The following is a 26293-nucleotide window of genomic DNA, read 5'->3' on the forward strand; positions in this document are numbered from 1 at the left end:
TGAATAACTAAAGATTTTTAGCTAGAGGAGCTATTGGCTTAAAACTGCCCAGGGCAGTACTGTTCCAACAGTTGTTGCTTCTTTTAATTATTCTGCCAGTTCTCTGTTTTCTGCAGAGAAGGTTCTGTATTGTGAAAAGTAGAGTAGCATCTTTATTGAAAACCAAAAAAAAATCTGAGTAAGTTCAGGGACCCATCAGCTTAGTTAATAACTTTTTGCTGCGTGCCGTATCCCTGTCCTCTTTCCCTTTTTGCATGCCAGCTGTGTCCTTAAATTGCAGTCTGGCAATTGCTGGGGGGTGGTCCTTCCCTAGCGCTGTGACTGGCTGAATGGCTGCCTTTGTAGGTCTGTTGGAGTACTTAGCACAGAAAGGTACTTCTGTAGCTTTCCTGAGTAGGAGCAGCGTGAAATAGATTTATTAAGTTACACTAAACCATTCTAAAGTATTTACCGCTGTTATGTTGGACAGAATTTTGTCTTTAAACAAGAACAAATAATTCTTTGGAAGCACTAGCTCCGTTCCTGTTTTGATGTCAGTTTTCTATGGACAAAATAGTGACGCAATGAAGAAGCGTGCTGTGAGCTTTCTCTTCTTTGTAAGAATCTCTTTTCTCAGGTTGCAGGCCGAGTTGCTGATGAAAGAGGTGCAGTGTTGGGGCATGAAGTTGGATATTGTATTCGGTTTGATGACTGCACAGATCCACAGGCTACAAGAATTAAGGTGAAACATGAACAGTATATGTGGTCACTTTGAAAGGGCTAGCTGAACCTCTTCAAGTGCTTTTGCAAAACTAATGAGAACCTTGTGATGCCCAGTAAAGAGAATAGATAGCATTTCAGTTTTCCAGGTGGGTACCCCAAAAGTGCGCTTGAAATGGCTGTGGCTGTCCAAACATTAATAAAATGAGTATGTATTCTAGTCTGCTGCTCTGACAGCCACCATCTTAAAGCTAAAGGAGGTTTTCAAGGCAGGTATGGCCAGATATTGGCGCAGTGTTAGTGTGACCTGGTACCTCGCCCAAAGTCATAGCGAAGGCTGCAGTGAAGCACAGCTAAAGTATCCTCACTACTCTAAAAATAGATTTTTGATGAAAAGCACAGATAAAACATGAGATGAATAGGCTAACTGGGAGTGGTTTGATGTGGATTAAATAGCAAGCTTTGCAGCTCTTCTTTAGTGCTGTGAGCAATATTAGTGTTGCTTGTGTTGGTACAGATGAGTTTGCTCTAGTTATGCTGGAATAGCAATGAGACAATTTAATTTTTGATTTTTTTTTTTCCTGAGCCTTTTAAAGTGAAAGACATGGAGATGTTTGTTCATTAAATGATTAAATGCAGCTGGATTTTTTTTTTTTTTTTGTGTGTGTGTGATGATTAATCATTTGGGGTTGGAAATTTGGAGGTTTTTACCGTGCACACCAGTTCTTGCCTAGTTCAAGGCCACGGTTGGAGTCCCAGGTCAAACTACTGTTTGATGGCTACATAAAGGTGGTGGGTTTCCACTGGCTAGTAGGAAGAAAGCATTGAATTAAAATGTTGCATTTTGTTGAAATGTTAAAGTTTGTGTTCTGGTCAGAAGTGTGTGATAGACATAAAGTAGCCTACTTTGAGAGGGTCCAGACTGGCTTGACACACAGGATGTTATGGGTAGAGCAGATTTAGCTGTGTTACAGAAGAGAGTAAAGAAACTTCTATTGCCACGTTCCAGTGGTGCCCGTCTGTTTTTTTTTTTTTTTTCTTTTTTTCAATACAAAAATCCCTAATTAAAATAATTTCAATACTGATTAAAAAGCAATCACTCTCCTTATCTGTGGATTAGCACCCAGAAATACCTATTTGGCTTCCATAGCTGAAAATTGATCAATTTAATAGATCATTAGAAAATAAAAGGCAAGGAAAAATTCAGGCAAAAGCCTAGCAAAGAGTCTTTAAAAATCACATGGGTAATCAAGACTACCTGGTAGAGGTGGTTTTTTACATTTTACTTTGCATTCCCTTTTAGTTTCTAACTGATGGTATGCTGGTGAGGGAGATGATGGCTGATCCTTTATTAACAAGATACAGGTAAGGAAAGATGGAATGAATGCTTGCTGAAGTGTAATTTGGTAAACTGCTTTTTTTTTTAGACCAAGGTGGTGTTATAAATTAAGTACCAAAAGACCGAAAATGATTGTGTGATTTTGACATCTTTATGTTTAAAAGACTATTAGAAAACCAGTTGATCATTGGAACACCAAACCCAGCTGGATTTGGTGCTGTGGTTTTGGAACAAAAGCTAAATGGGCCTCACAGAGTCTGAAGTGTTTCATTTACTACTTTTAAATTCCTTTTCTCTTTCTGATGCTAATCAAATAAAAAAAATCAACAACAAACACAGGCTATTCTGGTATCCAGAAAACTATGCAGTACAGTAAAGGTAGACCATGTTTCTTCTACCCCTTTCCGAAAGCTAGCCTGAATAAAGAGCAGCGTGTATGTGCTCTGTGGTGTTAGCTACGTTTCTCTCCCTACTTCGTTGCTGCGCTTTTTTCAACTTACAGTTTTCTAAGTGGATGTAAACAGTAACAGTCCAGCGGCAGATTTCAAATAATGGTACTTCTAGAAGACAGGAAGACACTGATTCTAGCGTTAATCAAACAATTTCTGAAATCTTCCCTTTCTGCTTTGTTCACAGTGTCCTCATGCTGGATGAAGCCCATGAAAGGACTCTTTATACAGATATTGCCATTGGCTTACTAAAAAAGGTTGTTATTTTTAGTGTTCTCTGTAACTGTTTTCGTTTTCATCCTTTTTGTTAAACCTCTGATCCTGGTGGCTGATTAGTGAACCCATATGAGAGAGGGTGGTTTCTAGTTCCTTGTTTATCTTACAGCCTATTGTACATACCCAACTATTTACTTTAGACACCTGACACTGAGGTTCCTCTGTTTCCTCTCCCTGATGCTGAAATGTCTCCTTAGATGATATTAGCAAGAAGGTGGTGTTCATTCTGCTGCTGAGGATCATGTGAAGTGATCTGATAGGGGGTTGTCAACTTTCAACCTACTAAAGATCTGACTCCCACCAGAAATTAAGAGTAAGCCATAATGATTACAGACTGAACGCCCTTAAAATGAATATATAAATCTCCAGTCAGCAGGTTGTTAGATCTATGGCGTGATCTGGGTGCTTCAGTTTGTCAGCTGTCTCGTAGTCTCAAAGTAGTTTTAAAGAGAAGTTACTGGTAATCTGGATGCTCTAAAACTTGGTTCTAGTCTTAATCTCAGAAACTGGTTTTTACTCTGCATGTTCTTGATCTTTATCCTAGGTTCAAAAGAAGCGTGGGGATCTTCGACTGATTGTGGCTTCAGCCACCTTGGATGCAGAGGTACAGCTTACAGACTTGGTTTGAAATGAAGTGAACCTAAGTGGCAGCTCCACTTCTATTTGTATACAGCTTATTCTCTGTGCTGCTTGCTTCTTGTGATTCTGTGATTACTGCTATCTGAGGGGTGAAGAGGAGAGGAGGTGCAGGAAAAAAATCCGCTGAAGTTTGGTTGCTGTGTTTGGATCTCATTTTGTATTAGGAAACTTTTTTGGAAGTGAATTTAAAGATGAATCTGCTTTTCATATATTGATGCCTTTTTTCCTCCTGTTGGTATGGTTGTATAAAAAGATAGTCTCTTGGTTTAATCTAGTCTAGTAAGCGACATTGGTTTAGCTCTGTTTTGCTGATAGTAATAATTTGAGACAACCATAGACCAGAAAAATAATAATAAATAAGTGATAAATGAGTAGCTTTAATTTCCGTGAGATCTTAGTAGTTCACTCATTGACTTGTGGCCTGTGGAAACTTGTGTAACCTTCTAAAAATGCCATCGATTTAATTTTGAGGAGGAACAGAAGGAATGCTCTCCTAGATCAGAGCGCTGTTTCAACCAGCGGGGTGCTCTGTCTATAGCAGCAGCAGCAGCAGCGATAGGAGATGTTGTTTAGGGAGAGCATGTGAGCCTGTCCACCTGCCGTGGCTCTGTCCTCTTTGAGCTGCCTCAGCATCTGCCATGGTTGTAACAGAGGTACAAGACAGTACATTCCTGCCGTTTCCTTCTAGTCTGTGTTTATGGACCTGCTGTTTGTTAACTTCTCTTTGAATCTGCTTGATGAAGCAGACGGAAGCTGTAAGTCTCCAGGACATCATGCAGGAGCAATTTTCAGAAGTTTGCCACCTGCTATATAATGAAGCACTTTATTGAATTTCTTTTAAACCTGCTAGTTTCATCAAGGACCTGCCAGTGCTAGTAGTGTGGGATTTTTTAAAAAAAAACAAACAAAAACCCATTTACATTTATTTTATCTGTCACCTCTGATTCTGTAAACCTCTGCTGTGTGTCTTCTCAACCTTCTGCTCCCCAAGCAGGTCCGGGGCCTATTCAGTCTCTCCTCATAAGGCAGCTACTCCATCTCCTTTGTCATGCTCATTGCTTTTCTCTGTCCTTTTCCTACTCCACTGTGTCCTTCCTGAGGTGTGGTGGTGAGAGCTCGCGTGTAGCACTGAAGATGTCGATGTACTGAGATTTCCTTTAGTGGCAAATATCATATGCCACAAATCTTGATAGTATGCTGTGCTTTGGTATTGTTTGTGCTGCTGAGTGTTCTGTACGTTATGTTAGATAACACTGCAATACTTTGCAAACTCTTACCTGCCAGAAATCACTCGTTTCAAACAGTTTACAGTTAATGTAAAAATAAGTTAATAGGAGCAAAATGATTGGTACGACTATATAAACATTTGTTTAAATACAGAAGGCTTATGGTATCACTATAATGGTCATAAAAGTTGAGATGGATTATTAGGGTTCTTAATATTCATTCTTTTGCTATGACATATTTAAAATACTTCATGGCAATACGTCTAAATTTCTGAAGGTGTCTCGCAACACATAAATCAAAACTTACATAAATCAGCCAAACTCTGCTTTTACAAAGTTAGATCTTGGTGTTCAGTAAGAGCTGTAAAATTTACTTGCTCATCCAAAAATGGATGAGAATATGCAAGCCCTACCCAAAACTTCTACAGCAAATCAGTAATTTAACTTCTTCATGTCTTTAGGTTTCTCCCTCAACTCTTAGAAGTATCAGACTGAAAGTGTTTGTTTTTATTTTAATGTAGAAATTCAGGGATTTCTTTAATCAAAATGATACCGGTGACCCCAGCAAAGATACCAGCGTGATCCTTACTGTCGAGGGGAGAACGTTTCCAGTGGACATCTTTTACATACAGAGGTATGTTCCTGTTTGATTTTGTCAGTGGTGATTAGGAGAGTGTGTAGCTGTGGTATCGTTTTTGTCTAGGGTAGCGCTCAGAAATTCCCAGACCAATGGTGAGGAGGTGTAACATTCAATTTGGGAAACATTTGGATATTGCTTGTAGCAGCAGACTTGTTTTTAAGCTTGCTGAAGGCTGATTGCTGAAGGCTGATTCCCAAGGGTGCGCCATGAAATAAATGTGGTATGACTGATGTGTAGTGTCCAAAAGCTAGCGCTGTCTTTGTTCCTTCTGGGAGTGAGGAGCCTGTACCTGTTTTTCTGCTGATGTCTCTGCTATTTTCTCTCCCCGTAGTCCTGTTCCAGACTATATAAAATCAACTGTGGAAACTGCAATGAAAATTCACCAGATGGAGAATGATGGTGATATACTGGCGTTTTTAACTGGTCAGGTATAGACATGAGCCTTTTTTGTGCTTTGCGAAGCCGCCTCGGTCTCCTGCTTTCCTTAGCTGTGCTTACTTTGATCTCATTAAAGATGACAAACATTTCTGCATTGATGAGAGCACAGTTAGGCCAGTCCCAAAGACTTGTAGAAAATGTATGGCCTGGTTTTATCAAAGCTAGTGATGGATGATGGTTTTTCTCGTTTAATGCTGTACGCTTTCAGCCTTGTTGATAAGTGGAATAGTGTGGGGGGTTTTGGTGCTAGTCACACCTACAAAGTTTTAAAATTGACAGTGAGTCATTGTTAAGGCAAATGGAATTTGTATTTGTTGGGATTAACATCTGAAGTCTTTGACAGAAAAACAAATTGCTATGGGATAAAAATTTACTAGTCTCTTCTGCTCTGTTTATGTCTGTCAGCTCACTTTGCAGCTGAAAAGAGTAAATGGGAGGTAGTTTACCACTTTTCCAGTGAGGAGCTACCTTGAAGAGCTTCGGTAACATCTTGCATATTTTCAAAAGAAATTCTTCATCCCCGTTACTGATTTAACTTTGGAAGGGTGAATTGGCTGGCTCGTGAGGTGATGTCTGAACATTCTGTTGTCTGTGCTCAAGAGTGAGATGGCACAGCTGATCTCTGCGATGAAATGTGAAGTTGAGCAATAGGTGTTAATGCTGTTACTGTGTCACTGCTGATCAAGACCCACAGCATTCTGCACTGTCAAAATAGACTGGCCTCCGATTTTGCTCTCACAAGTTGAATATATGCCTGCTTCCTCCTGAGCTTTGTTCGGTCCTTCCCTGTGATTTTGCTCATGTATTTGTGGTGTGACATCGTCTCAAATAACAACAAACATAAATATTTATATAAATATATATTTATTGTGAATAGCAATTTATGAAGAATATTACAGAATTGAAGGAGCTAGTCCAAAGATCCTGGAGTTTGAACAATTAAAATGATATTATTTTGGTGCATTTTTTCTATATAGGTGATAGCTATGTGACAGTAAAGTGAAACCTCTCTCATTCTGTCTCCTGTCTTGCTCTGACTCTAGGAGGAAGTGGAGACTGTTGTGTCTATGCTCATAGAGCAGGCTCGGGCCCTTTCTCGCACTGGAATGAAAAAACACCTCCGCGTTCTCCCCATGTATGCTGGACTGCCTTCTTCTGAGCAGATGAAAGTGTTTGAGAGAGTTTCTCACAGTGTCAGGAAGGTAAGGCATGTGTCTCGATCGCTACCACCCAGCAGGGTGCCTGCGTTACGGATTGTATGTATCGGGTTCTCATCATGAGGCTATTGCAAACGCTTATTGAGGGGCACTGTCTGCCCCGCCTCACACTGCCTGCCAGTTTTCCAGCTGGGAACCAAGAACATGTTTTCTGGCTTCCCTTTTCATCTTTGATTAGTCCTAGACATGTCAGTCCTAACTCTTGTCTACCTTACCAACTTCTCACTTTTTTAAGAGTCTTTCTACAACCTTGTATTTGTCTACATCCAGTTGCACCTTCTTACACTCTGAAGTCATCTACTTTTACCTGGTTTTATTTCTTTTGGTGGTCTAAGTGTCTACGGCTGTTTACCACCAGTAATGGAAAAATTAGTGACAGAGTGGTCAAGTGCTATATTTTCACCTAAGAAACAAGTTAAAACTTGCTTGGTTTTAGTAGAAAAAAAGCTTTGTTTCGACTTCTGCAAGTCTTGTTCAGATATTTAATGTCACAAGTATATAATTGGCCGTGGTTAGTGCTTTCTGCTTAGGTGGAACCTGTGTGAGGCTGAGATAAGCTGGCAGAATTACACAGGGGTGGCTTGTTATCATTCTTGTGCCTGCTGGAGTCTAACAAGTCAAATTGTTCATCTGGTGTTGGAGAACATTGAGTATAAATATTTCTTTTCTCTCCAGGTTATGACGTTAGTCAATTAACTTCCAAGATTTACTTTTCTAATTTCAGGTGAAATAAGGATTAAATTTCCCTCTGTCATCTGGGAACAATTATTTTTTAATGTTTTAGGACATAGATATAAGTGTATTTCTGCAGGAATACTGAACGTGGAAGGCTCACTCAACTCTGTTCCTCTCCTATCCCCTGCCTCGCTCCAGTGTCACAAGTAACAGTTCAATATAACTGAGAAGCAGAAAGAAAATACGTTTAGTTTGCTATGTAAGAACATTGATATACGGTCAGTTAGTGATTTTGTCTGCAAACAGTGCCAATGATTTTTCTCTGCAAACACTGCCAAGTTCTTCTTTTATGAAGAGAGAATAAATTTGAGTAAGAAAGTGGTTGTGAAGCTCTAAAAAGTGAGCTTATTTCAAGCTGACAGCTCTTTCTGCTGCATGTACTGTACCCTTTTTCTACCCTAGAGTGTGTTACTGTCAGATCTGAGATCTTTCGAGTGGCGTGTATTGGGAGTCCTGGTTCACTGGTGCTAAGGCTTGATGGTGTAGTTGAGATTGGGGCGTTCACAGCATTATCCTCATTGTGTCCGTATCTGTAGGTGATAGTAGCCACCAACATTGCCGAGACCTCCATCACAATTCACAGAATTGCATTTGTAATCGATTGTGGTTTTGTGAAGCTCCGGGCCTATAACCCCAAAACAGCCATCGAATGCCTTGTGGTGGTACCGGTATCTAAAGCTTCGGCTAATCAGAGAGCAGGGCGTGCAGGACGGAACCGCTCCGGAAAATGTTACAGACTTTATACAGGTCAGTAATCCCACGTTTAGGGAAGTGAACTTGCTGGTGTGAGTTGCATTTTGTGTTACAGTGGTTTTAGTGTTAGATACAGAACAAAAAAAGCGGTGTTTTTTTTCTCTCAGTGAGAGACAGAAATTTCACTTCATTATCCATCTGGCTTGTTTAGAAATACGTTGTTCATATGTGCTACGCGTTGGACACTGAATCCTTTTATGAAACAGAAGCACAAACTGAGCAGGGTAGGTGCTACGGGACTGTCAGCAGTTGCAAACCTGTAATGTTAATGCAGCTCTGGCGACTCTACCAAGAATTTTGTCTCTTTATGATCTTGGTTTCTGAGCAGTTGCTTCACTTTCTAATACCCGCCATGATGCTCTGTTCTCTGACTAAAGTCTCCTTTAGGCTCTGTAAATCCTTTAGGTAACCAAGGGAAAACTTCTTTGTGTCCCTTTTTTCATAGGATAGGTGCCAACCCCAAATGCTTCCCTTGAATCAATGACCCTGGTGCTGTACAAAAACTACATAAACAAAATTACACAAATTACTGTAAATCTTTTGGCCACCTACCAGCGTTCAGAAAGCCGCCATCCGACTGTGTCTGTTCTCAGCTGTTTAATGAGAAAAGGCATTGCCGTTAGGCACTGCCGTTGTTCATGTGCCTCAGGTTCCCTCTAGTTTTACAGGAGCTTTGAGACTTACAGAGATCAAGCATATTCTTTCAAAATGTGTGTGTGCTTGCCAGCAGTTGCCACGTTAAACGGAGACATGGTTTATTCTATAAATTTACGTGTCCAATAAGAATCAGGAGAGAATGTCTGCTGCATCATATACCAAGCTTACATAGCTTTTTAAGTATTTTACTGGAGAAATCATGACTACGCTGAAGTTATTTGTGTGTGCTCAAGAGCTGGTCTAATGAGTGCTTTAAGAAACATTTTAAAAGAGGGAAAAAAAAAAAAGAAAATAAGAAAGTGCAGTGAGAGGACAAAAGTAGAAAAAACGTACACTGTTTTTCTCTTGGGGAACATCTGAGATAGAGCAGAGATAAAACAGGGTTGTCTAAAATAATTCAGGTGAAAATAATGTAAATAATGTATTGTCTTTATTTGGAGTTTTAGATCAACATAAGGTTGCGTGTACCTTTTGTCTTTACTGCAGAAGCGTTGGTTAATGGAAGGTGCGGGGATTTTGACCTCATGCAAAGTATTTTTCCAGACTTAGACTTTTTAAAAGTGAACATGCTTTTAAAAAGGCATTGTTAAATAAATTATTTTTCAGTCCTTAGTCTTCATTTTAAATATGCTTTTTAAACCTCCTGTTGTTTGAGTAGTTACTAAAAATAGTGTTCTGATACTGAAAGCATGCTGGTTTTGAACTTTTCCATGTCCCTTCTTAAAAAAAAAAAAAAGGCAAGCTTTTTTGTACTGTTGCACCCTGCCTTTTATTTTCTGATAAAAATATTAAACACAAGAGAAATAAAGCATTTCCAGATTTCTGTGAAGAATTTATAACATTTCAAATTAAAATATGGGTAGGTCAACTACAGAATCAGCAGTGTAGCCAAACCCATCAAATTTTCTATTTAACCTAAAGGATCTTAAAATGCAGTAATTGGAGAAAGGTCATCTTTGAGTTAGGGTTCTTTTAACACCCCTTAAGTATTCCTACGTGGTAATTTTAACTTGAAATGGGGGTGATTCTATCGTGTTGACTGCATGGAGTGGGAACTGAAACTCAGTCCCGAATTGCTTTGTTTTCTCCACCACAGAGGAGGACTTTGAGAAGCTGCCGAAGTCCACGGTTCCCGAGATGCAGCGCAGTAACCTCGCACCTGTCATCTTGCAGCTGAAGGCTTTGGGAATTGACAATGTGCTCAGGTTCCCCTTTCTTTCGGTGAGTCCTAGGCTGTAAAGTCAGTCCTTTCCTTTGTGCGAGGAAAGGTCCGTAGATGACTTGTTGATAACCCGCAGAACCATTAACCAGTAACCCCCTTCATTTGGAAAGCGTAACTCGTTGTGCACTATCGGGCAGCAAAGTATGTTTTTGGGAATCAGCCAGTGCAAGTCATGTGTGTGACAACTTAGAAACGATGACTATATTCTTGAGTTTGCTGTTAGAAGTGTTTCTTCTTGAGAAAGACCTAGACAGACAAGCTCTGAGATTCTGCAAAACTGTATCTGTAGTCCCTTTGCACTGAATTTATGAAGAAAAAGGGAAAAAAAAAAAAGTATCTGCAGAACTAAACCTGTGCTTGTCTGTCTTGTTAAAAATAGCAGTTTCAATTTTTAGATTTGGTTTCTGTGAAGTTTCTAGCTACTCACATTGATCTGAAAAACTCTCATGGTAGCATTAGAAGAGAAAGTTAAGTAATTGTTCTGATCCCTGCTGGCATCACTGTTGGACAAAGCATGCTCGGGTCTTAAGAGCACCGTAGTAATGATGCTCAGCCTGTTGAAATGGGGTTTGACTCGCAGCACTGGTGGTCAGTGGAAGGGCGAGAGGAAGAGTCAGAGCTCTTTCTTCATTTTGCCTAAGTAGAATAGTAGGTAGCTAGAACTTAAGGGTTTTGTGAAAGAGGAAGATCTAAGAAGTTTTGTGAAAACTCGTGTGTTCTATGATGATGACTTTAAACAATGCGTATTTTTTTTCTTCACAGCCACCTCCTGCACAGTCAATGGTGCAAGCTTTAGAATTGCTGTATGCTTTAGGAGGTGAGAATACTATGCTTTGCTTTATTTATAGCTATGTTACAGGGGTAACAGAAGAAGTGCTAGCGCTATTGATGTTAGTGTTGGTCCTGCAGCTGAGACAAAGATCAAACCTGGAGCAAGTCAGACTGTTCTGAGTCTATTAGCTGTGACTACGTGATGCAGCCGTGATCGTTCCTAAAGCAGCACGTTTCCTCCCGGGTGAACTGGAGCTGCGTTTCTCACACTCCGTGTCCGTGTCGCAGCGCACAGCCTGCTGGCTCTTCGTGCTTTCAGGTGCATGGGAGCTCGTTTGTGTGCAGCTTGTGAGGAGAGTCTGCTCTAGTTTTAGTGTTGAACCTTCTGGTTGTGGACAAATGAACAGGTACACAGAAACTTCTAATGAAAAGAAGAAATAGCTAGTGTAACAGACCCTGAGAGCAGAATTCAAAGTACTTTTCTACTATTTAGTTACTTAATAGAATATTTTTTTTATTACGTTTTTTGAATTAGTAATCACAGCTTGTTCTCAAATGTGTCTGAACAACACTCTTAGTCATATGGTTTAGTTTACGTAGTCCTGTGAGGAGCTCAGAGTTGGAGTCGATGATCCTTGTGGGTGGGTCCCTTCCAACTTGAGATAACTTAGCATTCTAAATGTGTTTGGTTTGGTTTGGTTTTATTCATTATGCTGCTGTGGGATTCCTATAATGCTCAAATCACACTGTAGCAATATTTTTGTACACAGTTTTCAATTCCTTTTTCTTGTGGGGAGTGAAATGTACGCTGTCTAATCTTGTTTATAGGAAGAACTGTTATGTTGTTGAGTTTTTTGACAGCTATTTGATCTTTCTGAATGCAACAAACTTAAACAAAACAGAAACTTGATGCAAGAACAAGTAATCAAAATGAATCTCTGTTTTACTTTAGCACAGTGTTTGTAGTTAATTCAAAGTTAACAATATTTGCTCCATAATGTAAACATGAGGAAAAGCGTAGTGTGAAGGAGATTGTGTAAGTTTTGGAAGCTTCTAGACGTTTGTGGCTGTTTTTACATCACTTGCAAATGCTGTGTTGTAATTTGTGGCAGTCTGCTCTCCTTATTCTCATGGAGCTGTAACTCTCTGCTTGCCATGATTTTGCTCTGTGCTGATTCAGTTTCATCTTGCAAAGGAGGCACGTGGTTCTTGGCAACCTTTTCAAGCTTGGAACAAGGACCAGTGGCTCAGAAGCATGTTGCAAAGATGAATTCACAGCCAAAACCACCCTAGGGAAATGGAGAGGAAAGGTCAATAAACTCACTGATTAGCTGTCTGATGTGTTGGCAGAAGTGCTACGCTCATGGTAGCTTCACAGAAAAGTACAGAGCTGTTACTCTCTTGGCGGCCCAGCTTTTGTAGCAAAGCAGAGAAGTGCTGAGGCTGGTGTTCAAGATGGAAAGAAAAGTGTGTGCATGTGTGTGATACGCGGATTTGCTCTTCAATTTTTGCTGAAGTTTAAGGTTTTAAGTGGTTTATTATGGAGATTTTGTACAAGTTGCAGAGGTGAAGCTGCCCAAGCGTTTGCAGGTGCAGTAAGGATTAAATTTCCCTTATGCAAGTATGAACATGTATTTCATCATTTGCATTGTAACAGCATGCAAGTGTGCACTTTGGGGTCAGGACCCCATTGTGCTAGTGCGGTGCCAACAAAGAAGCTTTTGCAGAGTAGGCTCTCTTAAGGTTGAGATAGTTCTGTTGAATAAACACAGCGCTGTTTTTAGACTGATTATTTTCACAGTGATGCAAACTGATTAAATCAGGAGTATCTCTTCTCAGCATTCTCCTTTGCTGCTGCTTTGAAAGTCTGAGTTGTCAGTTGGAGTTTACTGTTTTGAAGCATAACTTAGGAGGTAAATAAGCAGGTAAAAAGTGGCTTTATGTTTAGCTTTATTTCAGATCCAAGGTTTTGTTGAACATTTGTTTGTAAATTGTCACCTATCAGAAATGACCACTCTACCTAAGTTTAAAACAGTGTTTTAATCCCTCGGCCCATCACATACTAATGGTTGTTACTTGAAACTTTAGTGCCGCAGTACTTGAACAATCTCTGCTGAGCATGTTCAATAAAAATCTTTGCAGTTATCTTTTTCTAAGATTTCCAATTTCCTATATATATATATGGATACAGTGATTCCTTTGAAGATTATGTCAAGGAAATTTTTACCTGTTCCAAACTAGTATCCATTGCAGGCCTTTTGTGTGTATTCAGGCTTACTGCTACAAAGACATCTGTGCACAAGCTTATGTGTACACATATATATATACACACATCTGTGCAAAATTGCATTGAGATTTGTAGGATTCAGCAGAAGCTGAAGGATTTGGGCTTGATGCACCTGTAGAAGTTCAAAAGATGGTAATTTCTCCTTTTTCCTGCTTGGGAACGCGGTTGTCTTTCTGTAGATGAAAGACCATGTTCTAAGCTATTAACTATGGTAGCACTTAAACTTCTTCTTTTGCACTGATCAAATGAAAGCTATCATACTTCAATTTTTACAGTTTCTGTGACTGTTTAAATGTCTTACTTCATCATTTCACATAAGCTGCCTTTTGTGACTGTTTCTGAGGAAAATATTGTGACATTATGTGAAATGCCTATTAGGTTTTGTTGAGCAGTGTAGGGGTGTGGTGAGTGACTTACTACATTGTCGTAATAAGTGAGATGATGGCATATCAAATGATAAAGGAAAGTAAACACCTGATAGAGGTATATGAGGTTTTAGGTATGCTGGCATGAGTTATATGAGGTCTCATTCCTTGACATGATTTGTGGGTTTGCTTTTCTCTGTGAAACATTGCTGAAGTATAACTGCTTTTTTTCCACCACACAGTTTGACAAAGAAGATGTTGATATAATGCATGGGCCACAGATGTGTTTCCTCAGTCCACTCTGCTGTGGTTATTTATGCAATCTACACTGCCCCAAAGTCCTATTATTTGGCTCTTGTTAGTCCCTCGTGTAGCTTTTCTCTTGTGCTCTGCCTTCTTGTCATACCTCATACAACTTGGCTTACTTGCCATTTTCTCTTTCAATTTGCACTCTTTGCTGCCTTTCTTAGTGAGCTCTTTTCTTCTTATTGTTTCCTGAATCTTTATTCTTTTTTTTTTAGTTCTATTATGTTCTCTTGCAAAGGAGATACTTTTCCATTGAAATTGTTCCCTGAAATTTCAGCATAGCACTCTGGATTAGAATATGAGCTGGTGGTTTGCATGGGTAAACCTTACTGCAGGTGTTTGACTGTAGGAAGCCGTACAACTGAAATGGTAAGCGTGCAGGCTTGCGCAGGGATAACAGGGAATGCAAAAGCAAGCCGTCGTGCCTACCTGCTGTGCCGTCTCTGGTAAAAACCTTACAGTTGGAACGTGGCTGGCAGTTTAGTTACTGACGCATGAGGCAGACTAAGCTGTGGAGAATCTTCATCAGCTGTACATCTCTAATTTACGTTGTATTAAAGTGAAATTGTTTTTCTTCATGACCTAAGCAGCTGTGACTCAGAAAAATGAAACCCTGCCACCCCTCCACACCCCCCAGCAGTGCTTCCTATTTCTACAATTATGCCTGTTCCATAATTATGCCCTTTTTTTTTTAGTCTCTTCAGGTCAGCTTGTGATTCTCCCCCATGAAAGGTGGTGCTAAATACTTTAAAAGGAGATGCAGAAGTCTAACAGCGAAGTAGTACTCTGGCCATTGCATTGTCTTTGACGGCATGTTTTCTAAATCGTTGGCCGTAGCAAAGGATCTTGGTCAAAATGAAGAAACTTGTGTGTTCACCTATGCTTGGAAAAAAAAAATACTGGTGACCCATGGGAGAGTAAATGGATATTGAGGAGTGCCTTTAAGCTTAGTTTAATATACATTCAGCAACCTATAGGTGCATTTGCTACATTTCATCTCGTAATTCTGCTCTTTAGTACATGTTAAATTCTTAAAGGAAACTTTCTGTGCTATGTTGCCTGTGTCTCACAGCTACATTTCTTAATGTGCTGCAGGTTTGGATATGCACTGCCGTTTAACAGAGCCTCTTGGAATGAGAATAGCAGAGTTTCCTTTGAATCCTATGTTTGCAAAGATGCTTCTGGAATCAGGTAGGAAAAAAAATAATCAGATTTTCTTCATAGTCTTGTGATGAGTAGAGGACACTGCCTCTTGTAGTGTAGCATTAGACGTTTGCTAAACTTGAAACAAACCGTATGCTTCATCTTGGTAAGGTGTTTGGTGAAAAGAATTGGTTAAACTCCTGGACCTCTCGGATAAATAATAAGTCTAATGCATTTGTCTTTTAAGTTTTCCAGTAAAAACATTCACTGTTATACTAAAAAAATCAGGAGTTCAGGTATTTTGTTTTTATATACTATAAAAATGAATTCTGCTTCTTTTTCTTTTTATTCTCTATGGGCGTAAGTTGAATGGAAGATTTCTTTTACTGAATTTCTGCACTTACTCCTCAGGAAATTTTGGCTGCTCCCAGGAGATTTTGACAATTGCTGCCATGATGCAGATTCAAAACATTTTTGTGATCCCTCCAAATCAAAAAGCTCAGGCTGTAAGTTCAGTTATGTCTCATTTTCTTTTTGTTAGTTCCACATTTCTGGATTTCTGCCAAGTATTTTATTGATACCTGTTACAGACACAAGTTTATATGAAAATGAAGCAAAGTCTCGAGCTGTACCTGTTGGTTATAGGTAAAAGAAGAAACTGAATAACAGGGGGAACCTTGGAATCCTTTACTGGTGTTTAAAGCCTCCTTCTGAGGACCAGAAACATGAAAGGTTATAAACCAGTATTGGTCAGTGTAAGGGCTGCCAAAAGAGCCAAGCCTCCCCAAACACCACTTCCTTCAAGAGGAACAAAAAAGAAGGTATTAGGATGTAGCAAATTCTTAATAGGTACCAGTAGCCTAATTTTAATGCATCCCTGTCTTGGATTTTGGGGGTTCAATTTCAGTTTTAGAAGTGCTCCTGAATATAGGTGGGATAGTAAAATATTGCTGTTGCCTAGAGGAACTACCCTATATGGTAAGAATTTCAATAGTCACCAGGAAATACAGAGATGATGGGAACTGAGCATATTGGACATGATCTTTGCAAAAAGCCGTCTGCATATAAAAATATATTTCTTCTTCTCCAGGCCAGGCAACACAGAAAGTTTGCTGTGGAAGAAGGTGATCATCTCACTATGCTTAATGTTTATGAAGCCTTTGTCAAAGTAAGTGTATGTGGATTTGCAGGAAAGGGAAACACTTGAGGTCCTCAGTTCTGATTCTGGAAGTTCTGGGTAAAGCATCCTCAAAGCTGAGGGCTTACCAAGTGATAAGGCTGGTTTTTAAAAGATATTCTGGTCATATTTTGCCACAGACCTTCTGTAGTTCTTTTAAACAGGGAATAGAAAGAATTTGGTTTGAGTACAGCACAGAAGTCTTATCGATAAACAACTGTACTTTCAAAGAGACTGGCATTTTTGAAAGAGCCTAGGAAAAGCAGGTATCCAAATTCCAGATGAAATTCATTTTCTCTCATCTTTTCTATAGATGTCTTAGAGTTTTGCTGACTATGAACTGCATCTAGATCTAGCAGTCTTTTTTTAAACAATTGCCTCATTGATCATCATATCCTCTTTTTCAGTGACCTTATGTATTTACCCTAAGGTTCAACACCAATCTTAATACTTCTGTGTAAGTTGAGGTTTTACTTGATGGTTTTGAAGTGCTATACCTATTCGGGAGAGGTGTATAAAGCACTTTGGTAATAATATATTCGCAGCAGTGTTGAGTTGAAGCGGTATAGCCACTCAAGGGTTTGAAAGACGACTTCCCTCTCCCCAACCCCAAAGCAATCAGTCAGGCACCAACTGAAATTTTGCCATTTAAATTTTATATCTGACTAATTGTCTTAGAAATGGCCAACTGCAGAGGCTCTTTGAGTAAGTGCTGGCTTCTGGAGATACAGTTCTTTGCACAGAGAAAACGAGTGAAAACGGTGTACAGAAAAGGCTGTTTACATTTTGAGATTGAAAACAGACCAGTTTATGATACGATGCTTTTGTGTGTGAGAATGGAATGACTGGTGCTTTTCTCTTTCACCACATGAAGAACTGAAGCGCATCTGTGTGAAAATACCCTGTGGCATTTGTTCTGCTGCTGTTTAAATGTTGTTTGAAACATGTTATAGTTACTGGTGTTACGTACCCTTGTTGGTTGCTATGTAAATAGGTAATTTTTAGGGAAAACCACCATAAATATGTTGTAGGAGACAGAATGCAAACAGAACAAGGCTACATGATCCAAGAGATTGTGTTTTGTTTTGCTGATGAAATTTCATTGTAATTTTTTCTATTCTTCTCACCATACAGCACAGCAAGAGCTCTCAGTGGTGTCAGGAACACTTTCTGAACTACAAAGGGCTTGTTAGAGCTTCAGTTGTAAGAGAGCAGCTGAAAAAGCTTCTCGTCCGCTTTAAAGTGCCAAAGAAGTCCAGCGAAGGTGAAAAATCTCTCTTTTTTTTTTTTTTTTTTTTTTTTTTAACCTGTTGTCCAATACACATTGAAGGTAGTCTCCAAATTGTCAGTCTGCTTCCTGCTTTCTTTGTAACATTTGAAATATTTTCTTCCTGGCTTAAAAGTAATGTTAATTAAAACCAGATTTTTTTTTCCTAAAAATGACTGCAGAAGAGCATTTTAGCCCATTTTTACAATTAACATTTAGTCCAGTCTTCATTAGTTAAGTTTTCCAGCAAGAGATTGTCACCACTAGTTACATATTTAATGGACAGACTTACAAAAGAGTCATAAATAGGTCACCTTATTCCCTCTTTTGACTTTTCATAAAGCTGTTTTCTAGTATGGTCAGAATGATGTACAGTCACTGGGATCTGATTTCCAGCTGTGCTGTGTGTGCACGGATGCCACGACTACTTCTCAGCACTTGTCTCTAACTGCTCTGAAAAATCAGACCTGTGCTTAGCTGTCACACAAGGTTGCTTTAAGGACTGTGAAACTGTCTTCATGGTGACACTGGTGGCAACAGTACTTTTTTACGTAGTAATTTTGATTTGCTGTGAAATTGAAGTCAAAAGAGATTGCAGGGTTTGCCTGCCTTCAAGCCTTTGCTGTCAAAGCCTGATGCAGTGTGAAAAGTTGTTTGAGATGATTAAGTGGCATTTTAGGGATTTTTGCCATTCCATTGACTCATTTTACATAAAAATTCTTTTCTTCAGGTGATCCAGATCCCGTTTTGAGATGCATAGTTTCTGGATTCTTTGCGAACGCAGCTAAATTCCACTCTACTGGAGCTTATAGGTAAATATCTATCTATCTATCTGTCTGTCTGTCTGTCTGTCTATCTATCTATCAATCAATATCTTCATTATAACTGTTGCTTAGTTTAAAAGCTCCTTTGACCAGATGCATCTAAGCGTAGTCAACACACAGATGCTTCTCTAGACACCTGCAATAACAAATACATAGAGTTTGATTTACTAAATATTTGAAGTTTTGTATCTTCAAACTGCTTCAATGTTTGTCTCTTCTCTTTGGCAAATACAAATAGTCAGAGTTATTGATAGTAGGAAGGTGTCACTAACAGTAAGCAGCTTGTGGTAATACAAGTGAGTACAGTGTCTCTGTTGTAGCATTCCCAGTGCACTGAATAAACCCCTCAAAGATTCCTTTTTCATTTAATGGAGATAGAACTCTTTTAGGACATTACATTATCTTTTCTTCCTTTGGCCAAGATTTAAGGCTGCTTTCATCTGAAAGCCTGTTCATTAAATGCAAATGTTTTTCATTATTTACTCCAGCTCTTTCATTGTTGCCTTCTATTAAACATTCTTACTGGGGATGAAAGGAACCAAATGGTAAGCAATAAATAGACACAGGGTCTGAAATAGTGTCTTGCTTTCAAGGACTATCCGTGATGACCATGAACTTCATATCCACCCCACCTCAGTGCTGTATGCAGAGAAACCTCCACGCTGGTAAGTTAATGCTGCTTTCACTTGCTTTGTGATCTTTACAAGAAGACATTCTCAGCATCCAGACGTTTTCATGAGTGACTTTCGTCCATCAGTTGGGGCATAGATGTGGAAGGTTGTGGATCCCACAGAGAGAATTCAATTGGTATTTTCTTTGCGTCTTTTTGTAGGCAGTATTCATATCAGGGAAGTAGTGTGACGTATAACGGTCAAAAGAACCTGCAGAAGCTGGAAAGCAGAGTCAGGTGACCCTTTTTTAATAGGCAGATTGCTTTCCAAGTGGTCTCTGTACCTAGGTAGAACTAGGATTAATTTACTTTTAATAAGCTTATTCAGTAAATGTCCTGTCGAATAGGTGCAGTTGCAAATGGCTTGCAAAGAGAGGGCAGACATGTCAAATGCATGGTGCAAAAAGTCTGAGAGAAGTTATGGCTGTCTAGCAGATTGAGGAAAGAAGTGGTTCTACTTCCATATTAGCTGGGAAATTACAATTCCATTTGTGTGTCAAAGACGCTCAGATAACAATTAGAAATGTGTTTCTAACTACCAGGTCAGCATGATCGACCTGAAGTATTTGGGCTCTTGCCCTTCTTTGCCTGTTGCTGAGACTTTGAAGGATAAACTTGGCCAGTGTCACCGTGATATCTTTGAATTTGGGCTCCTCCTCCTGTTGTGCAGGGTTTGCAGAAGTGTAACTGATTGGCACTTAGCCGTCAATTACATTGGCTCACAAAATAAAAATTAGTCCAGCTCACTAGTTCTTAACTGTGCCAATTCTTCAGGGCCGAGTTGAGCAGAGTGTAGCTAAAGTAATTTTTGCCACTGAAACCAGCCTGATTTGCTCGTGTTTTGCCAGGTGTTTTTAAACCTCCTGCCACTGCTATGAAAAATAAAACACAATTTGTTTGAAATAGTAAACTGAAATTTTCTAGCTTACAGTAAGTAACAACCTTGAAAGAGGTTACGTTATGGGAGAGTGACAGACAGTAAGAAGAATAAATTGAGAAGAAATTAATCTGGAAAGAAAGTCTAGTGGAGAGTCCTGGAAGAATTCATTGCTCCAGCACACACCTTCTCCAGGGCTCAGCTTTTAGGTGATGAGCCCTCAGCGTGGAACTTCCATCCCAGCCTTGGCCACTTCCAGACACAGAGAAAAGCAGAACTGCAGACAGCTGGCTGAAAGTCTTAACTGGCAAACCCCTGAGGCTGCTGTTTGCTGTTTGTGAGGAGTTTTGGGAATCCTGATTCTGGACTTAAATCTCTTTGGACCCCTGTGTTGCAGAGCAGGCACAAACCTGTCTTCCAAGGCCACGTGGTATTGCCACCGCCAGGCTAAAGATGCTGCTGGCTCATGGCATCCTAAAAGACAGGAGTTTAACTTACTGAGCACCCCTAGTTTCAGTGCTACTGCTGCCTGGGCACCCATCCTATACTGAGGGCTTCAACTCCCTGTCTGTTACAGGTCTATATAAAGTGTGTTTTCGTTCTTGTTTGTTTTCCTCAGATTTCTCTTTAGTTGTATTAGTTATTAGAGAATTTTGAACGTTTTCCTCTTTGCTTTTGAGAGCAAAATACCAATTAATGAGACACACAAACTTTGTGGGTTTGCAGCACTGCTGTGTATAGAAGGCAGATAATGACTTACAGTTTTGAAGCCTTCAGTGTGTGGGTTTGTGCCTCTGTGGTGAAAACGGCTTTCCCTACTGAAGGGTGACTTCAGAAATAGGTTTGCCCATGTTGGCAGCAGGGATTGAGTCCACGTGGCTGGCTGGCTGTGAGTCTCTTACCAGGAGCTGTTCTGGCAGGCATTAAAGCTGATTTCTTCCTCTAATACTTATTTTACTTGTCTGCAGATAGTCATGCTGTGATTCGTACCCTACTTCTTATGGGTCCAGGGTTTTGGTGCTTTTGACATCACATGATATCACAGAGTAACTTGCATTCTCTCTTCCAAAGCATCTGTTACAAGTCCCCCTTGGCCCCATTATAAGAAATATTCTTTCTTTTATACCTTCCATCCATGTGCCCTGGTACTATGTGAAGGTCTTTTCAATGGCAGTCAAAAGGTTGTCTTAGTGTAGAGTGCTGTGAGCAACCAGAGGGAAAGAGGTAAGAGGCTGTATTCTAACTTAAAGACTCTTTTGCCACTTTGTAAATAGTACCTCTGGCAGCATGCGTGTGAAACTGTCTAGGTATGCTGTTAATCGGCGCTCTCCCTCATTGCTTTATAGCAAACACTTTTGTCCTTTTTCTTTCTTCTAGGGTAGTCTACAATGAAGTCATACAGACTGCTAAATATTACATGAGAGATGTGACTGCCGTTGAATCTGCATGGCTCTTGGAACTGGCACCTCATTTTTACCAGCAAGGAACGGTACGGAATCGGCATAAAGCCCAAACGGTACCATTGCTGTATTAGCAGCTCTTGTATCTGAACTATTTAAGTGTTTGTTTTGCTGTTGTCTATTTAATGGTACAAAAATTAATTTAGTGTTGTTCATTGTAGTAGTTTTAACAGAAAGAAAGAGGATAATAAATTGATGCATGAAAATTTTGGGGGTTTTTCCCTATTATCCAGCCAAGAGACATGATCTCAAAGTTACAAAATAGTGTATCGCTCTGGTAAATGAAGCCTTCAACCGTTTTAGACTTGAACCCAGGCACTTGGTAGCACTTCTCTGAGCAGCGCTGTAGCTAGGCAGTGGTCATACTTTCCACAATAATTTTAGAGGAGCCTTTGCGAAAAAAATTTGCTCTGATCTGTTCAAACCTGATATGGCAAAGAACAGCTGCCGTTTGTGCAAACCTGTATTGCAAGCTCTGTTGCGTGTGATGTACGTACCTTTTCTTTACAAGTATCTTTCAATAGTTATCACTGTCCTTTATCAACTCTGTCCCTTGTGAATCCGTCAATCTAGACTTATTCATTGGTCATTCTGAGAACTGGCTTGGTATTAAATATTAAATATTAAATAAAATCTAAATGTTAGTTATGTAGGAGCTGTTGATACCACGTTGCATGTAAATACGGTACGGGCAAGATTACCAGAGTGATCTTGCAGGTGAATTTCCCATGGGAGATTAGCAACTACCAAGCTTTATGTTATGTTTATGAATTAGTGAAGTGAAACAGTGCACTTGCATATCAGACCTATGCAAAACAAGAGATCTGTTCGTGCTTATGAGCAGCCGTGGTGCAGAAATGGCTGTTTCTGATTTACCCATTTGCTATTTGACTCTTCTGAGAATCTGATGTTTGCTTTCTTTTACTTCCTGGGGTTTTTGGAAAAAAGAAAAACACTGTGGTGCACGGAGCACCTTAGGACATACCTGTGTGGCTACAGTGTATGGCAGCACTGGCATCTGTCCATGTAATAGCCTTGAGAGGGTTGGGTTTTTTTGTGTTGAGCTTGGATAATTCATCTTGGTTATCCCGACACTTGCCATCTATAAATACTCAGTAGCTGAATATTTCCTGCTTTTTTCTCTATAACGCATTTGACACAGGCAGTAATGACCCCTGCAGGGTAGACCCCTGAGTCTCTAGCTGCTGTTGGACATTCTGCAAGCGTGGTGTGGAAAGGAGATGAGCCGATGTTCCAGTTGTATCAAATCTGCTCCTGGAATAATTAGTCCTTTTGACTCACATATTTACGTGTTGTAGCATCCCACGCACAACACAACGCCCCATTATGATATGACCTCTCCACGGGCTCAGTTTTGGGGTGAGGTTTTCCTTTAGGTTAGGTAGGTGTTGGGGAGCGTGACTCGACGACTTGTTCAGGCAAAACTCGAGTTGCTTTTTGTAAGTGAAGAAGGCTTGTCTCGAATAGTACCACCTAACTGACTGAGAGAACGTGTTTTTCAAGGTAGTACTACCGCTGTTGTAGATATTCTGTGAAACTGCATCAGAACCGAAGTTTTACCATTGCCATCCTTTTGATTTGGTAGAGATGAACTCAGTTTGCAGCATGACCTAAGCAGTGCCTACATCTGAAAATAAATGGAAGCTCTGGAGGATGGTGCTGGTTTTGAGGAAAATTCTTTTCCAGCTTGGTCAGTTATGTTTCTCAGCCAAAAGGCTTGGGTGTCTTTATGAAATGTTTAAAAATCAGAAATATTCCCGTTGTGTAAAGCTTTGAGTTACACATGTAAAATTTGAATAAGCAAGCCATTGCAATACATATGAACTTCTGCTAATTTACAGACATTTAGACCCTTTTTCTACTGAAAGATACGTCTTTGTGCTAATAAGAGATTCCTGAAATATGAGAATTTTTATTCCTGTATCAAGTTAAAAACAAAGTACAACTGAATAGGATTCTCTGTGAAAAGATTTTCCTCTACAGCTTGATCATGCTCTCAGTCAATGATGTCTCATTCCGAATTTTGCAGGACTGTCTTCATGTTTTCCTTTCACATTTCTGTAGGTCTTTTCTTTAAGAGCGTGAAGGTTCACAGGTCCAATGCAACTGAAGTTGCAGTGTTAATACGTTAGTTACTTGTATAAGTAACTAATATATTAACGCATATTAACGTATAAGTAACTAATATATTAAGGTATATATTAATATATACATATGTATATGAAGTCTTGTGCCTCATGTATGTACTCCTGGTGTTTCTGCACGTGTGGTGTTGGGAGCACATGTCCCTTTCTGGCAACTTGCTTCCGGTGGGAAATTGTTCCTATGCTTGCAGTTAGTACAGGGGTACTAGAAGGTGGTATTTTATACCAAGCCAGAATATCACTTGGGGATACATGTGGGTTTTTGATTTCATAGGTTTATTTTGACTATATCAGTAACAATTGGAGCTTGGGAAGGGTGGTCTTTGATATTTGTACAAGAATTTATTGAATTTGGCATTAAAGACGGAAAGCATTCTAGTTGAATATCTTTCTAATTGTGTATATGCTAAGCAATTTTTCTTTTCTCTTCTTTTCTTGCAGCATCTTTCCTTGAAAGCAAAAAGGGTTAAAGTAGATGACCACTGATTTGACATGACATCAGATGCAGAACCTACCAGTGATTTCAAGCTGGTTACAGTCCATTCAACAGTCAGTTCATTAGCAATTTGATCTTACATCGACTTCAATGTTTAAATGCCTGCCAGGATCTGTAGGGGTTTATGCATGACCAGTACATTGTAAACCTACGTAGAGCTTGCATTGTGGACATTTTATTCTCTGCCTACTTGACCACTGTTGTTAATCTGGGCATGTTGCTCCTTTTAAATAGGTAGAAAAGCAATTTAAAAAGTAAGAGGACATACAGGACCACAAAAACCTGAAACCTTCAAGAAGGAAACTGATTTCCTGGTGTGGTACGGCTGCCTTATGAGAGTGGGGAATAGGGTCCCCTGCCTCCTGTTACCTAGAGCACTGTGACTACTACCGGCCAAACTGAGACTGACTCCTGACAGCAGGAGCTCAGGGCAATGAATTAGCCCTTGAAATACAAGGGGCTGCCATGGAAGCATTGGTTTCATGTTGGACCATCCCGAACTGGTGCAGCTTGTGCTCCCAAGCAGTAAAAGTCTGCTGCCAGAGGTCGAGCTGCCCCTGGCTCCCGCTGCTGCAGCAGTCCTCCTGTAGGCAGCGTCATATTATGTCTTGTTTCCGTACACCAGAGTTGCTGTTTGGGGAGGGGGAGGAAGAGTAGCTCAGCATTTTAAAGAAGGATTCATTTTTTGCTCAATCAGGGAACCGTACACGTGTGTTCACAAACAATCAAATTCACAGATGAGGCTGCTTGCTTTTTCGTTTTTTTCCCTAACAAGAGAAGGGATGTTAGCCTCTCACGGCTTGGCAGTACCAGAAAATTTCAGCAGGGGTCTGTCGTGGAAAACTGTTTTTTCGCCCCTGTCGTTCAGCAAAGATGAAAATGTTCTGTACTCTCCCGTAAGGAACACAGTCCTAGATATTTCTTTTATTAAGAATCTGTTCTTTGCTGCTTGGGACTCTTCTTCATGTGTTACTGTAAGAGAAGGATGCTCTGAACAGTTGCTGCTTTAATCGGGACTCCATGGCCACTGTTCAGTAAGGAACTGTACCTTTTTGTGTTTTAACAACACAGCTTGGTTACATGTATTTATTTTTTCCCAACCCTATTGATATTTATTTTGGAAACACATGGTTTGAAAATTTTATTTTTGTAAGGCGACTGATTTGATGAATGTAGTTTTGGCATGTTGACTATAATTTTATTTTCTTTTTTTAAAAAAAGGATGTAAATAGGCAAAAATTTCTACATAGAACGAATGCCTTCCTCATCACAGGACTGCCTTGAAAACTTTCTGGAGAGCTTCTTTACCTTCTCCCTTCCAAACACCTGCAGAGTGAACATGTTCTGTCGTGTGCAATGTGTGGTCTACTCAGTGTCTGCGTACTGACTGCCAGCACGAACGGATGTACCAGTCTCCCTGTATGGCACCAGCAGCATGACAAACCGTGTCACCTTCCTTGTTGTTTTCCCTGTGAACCTCACCTTTGTATTACTCTCTTTCCTAGAGTGGAAGCTCTTTGGGGCAGGGACTGTTTCCTAGCCAGAGCTGAGAGCAGTGTTGGCACTTACTAAAAAGATCAAATTTGCAGGTTTTTTCTTTTAAAGGATCAGAGAAAGAACTGAGTATGAAGACTTGTAAAATGCCCGTGTCTCTCTGTCCTCTGGAAGTATTCTTAAGAAAAATAAAACCATTGAATCAAGGAAGCTTGAGAATGCATTGCCTCAGCCTGAGTGGTGGGTGGTTTCCCAGCGTACTGGGTGGTGATACTGTAGTGGTCTGAATTGCGATGGGCTGTCAGGGGATGGCCACTTCGTTTGCCAGTTCTGAGCATTTCGGTGGTTCTGGAGAACTCTCTTCTCCAGGTGTTCTTTTACTTGGCTGTACAGCTGCAAAATTTTGTCTTGGAATGATGGTGACTCCCACTGAGTTCAGAACCCAGGGATGTACGAGCTTTGTAACACGCTGCAAGCAATTGTGCTTTCATAAGGCTGAGTGCAATGGGTCTTTGTAAACAAAGCCAGAAATGGAGACTTGTCTTTTTCGCAGTTTAACGCGCTGTTGGGGTGTTGCCAGAGGGGCAGGCACAGAACAGGCAGGCGCAGGCTAGGAATAAGTGGGTTTCGTGTCTGGATTAAGGTTACCTTCAGAGAGACAGCGCTGCTTGCATCAGAAGTGTGGACCCTTTGAAGGTGTT

The 26293-nt window shown here is 40.0% G+C and overlaps 1 protein-coding gene across 1 annotated transcript in view; it reads left to right on the forward strand.

Moving 5' to 3' along the window:
- The window catches only part of DHX35 (DEAH-box helicase 35), a 31130-nt gene extending 5391 nt beyond the window's left edge, over positions 1-25739 (forward strand). The window contains exons 5-22 of the mRNA XM_086474618.1: positions 617-721; positions 2003-2064; positions 2675-2744; positions 3308-3367; positions 5150-5262; positions 5600-5696; positions 6750-6908; positions 8195-8405; positions 10165-10289; positions 11053-11107; positions 15115-15210; positions 15574-15668; positions 16253-16330; positions 17474-17603; positions 18337-18418; positions 19024-19095; positions 21355-21493; positions 24044-25739. Coding sequence (XP_086330744.1) covers positions 617-721; positions 2003-2064; positions 2675-2744; positions 3308-3367; positions 5150-5262; positions 5600-5696; positions 6750-6908; positions 8195-8405; positions 10165-10289; positions 11053-11107; positions 15115-15210; positions 15574-15668; positions 16253-16330; positions 17474-17603; positions 18337-18418; positions 19024-19095; positions 21355-21493; positions 24044-24088 — 1794 coding nt within the window. The 3' untranslated portion in view covers positions 24089-25739. The remainder of the gene's footprint in view (positions 1-616; positions 722-2002; positions 2065-2674; positions 2745-3307; positions 3368-5149; positions 5263-5599; positions 5697-6749; positions 6909-8194; positions 8406-10164; positions 10290-11052; positions 11108-15114; positions 15211-15573; positions 15669-16252; positions 16331-17473; positions 17604-18336; positions 18419-19023; positions 19096-21354; positions 21494-24043) is intronic.
- The last annotated feature ends 554 nt before the right edge of the window (positions 25740-26293 follow it).

The sequence above is a fragment of the Leptosomus discolor genome, chromosome 17 (genome assembly GCF_034619465.1).
Source record: "Leptosomus discolor isolate bLepDis1 chromosome 17, bLepDis1.hap2, whole genome shotgun sequence".
Lineage (NCBI taxonomy): Eukaryota > Metazoa > Chordata > Aves > Leptosomiformes > Leptosomidae > Leptosomus > Leptosomus discolor.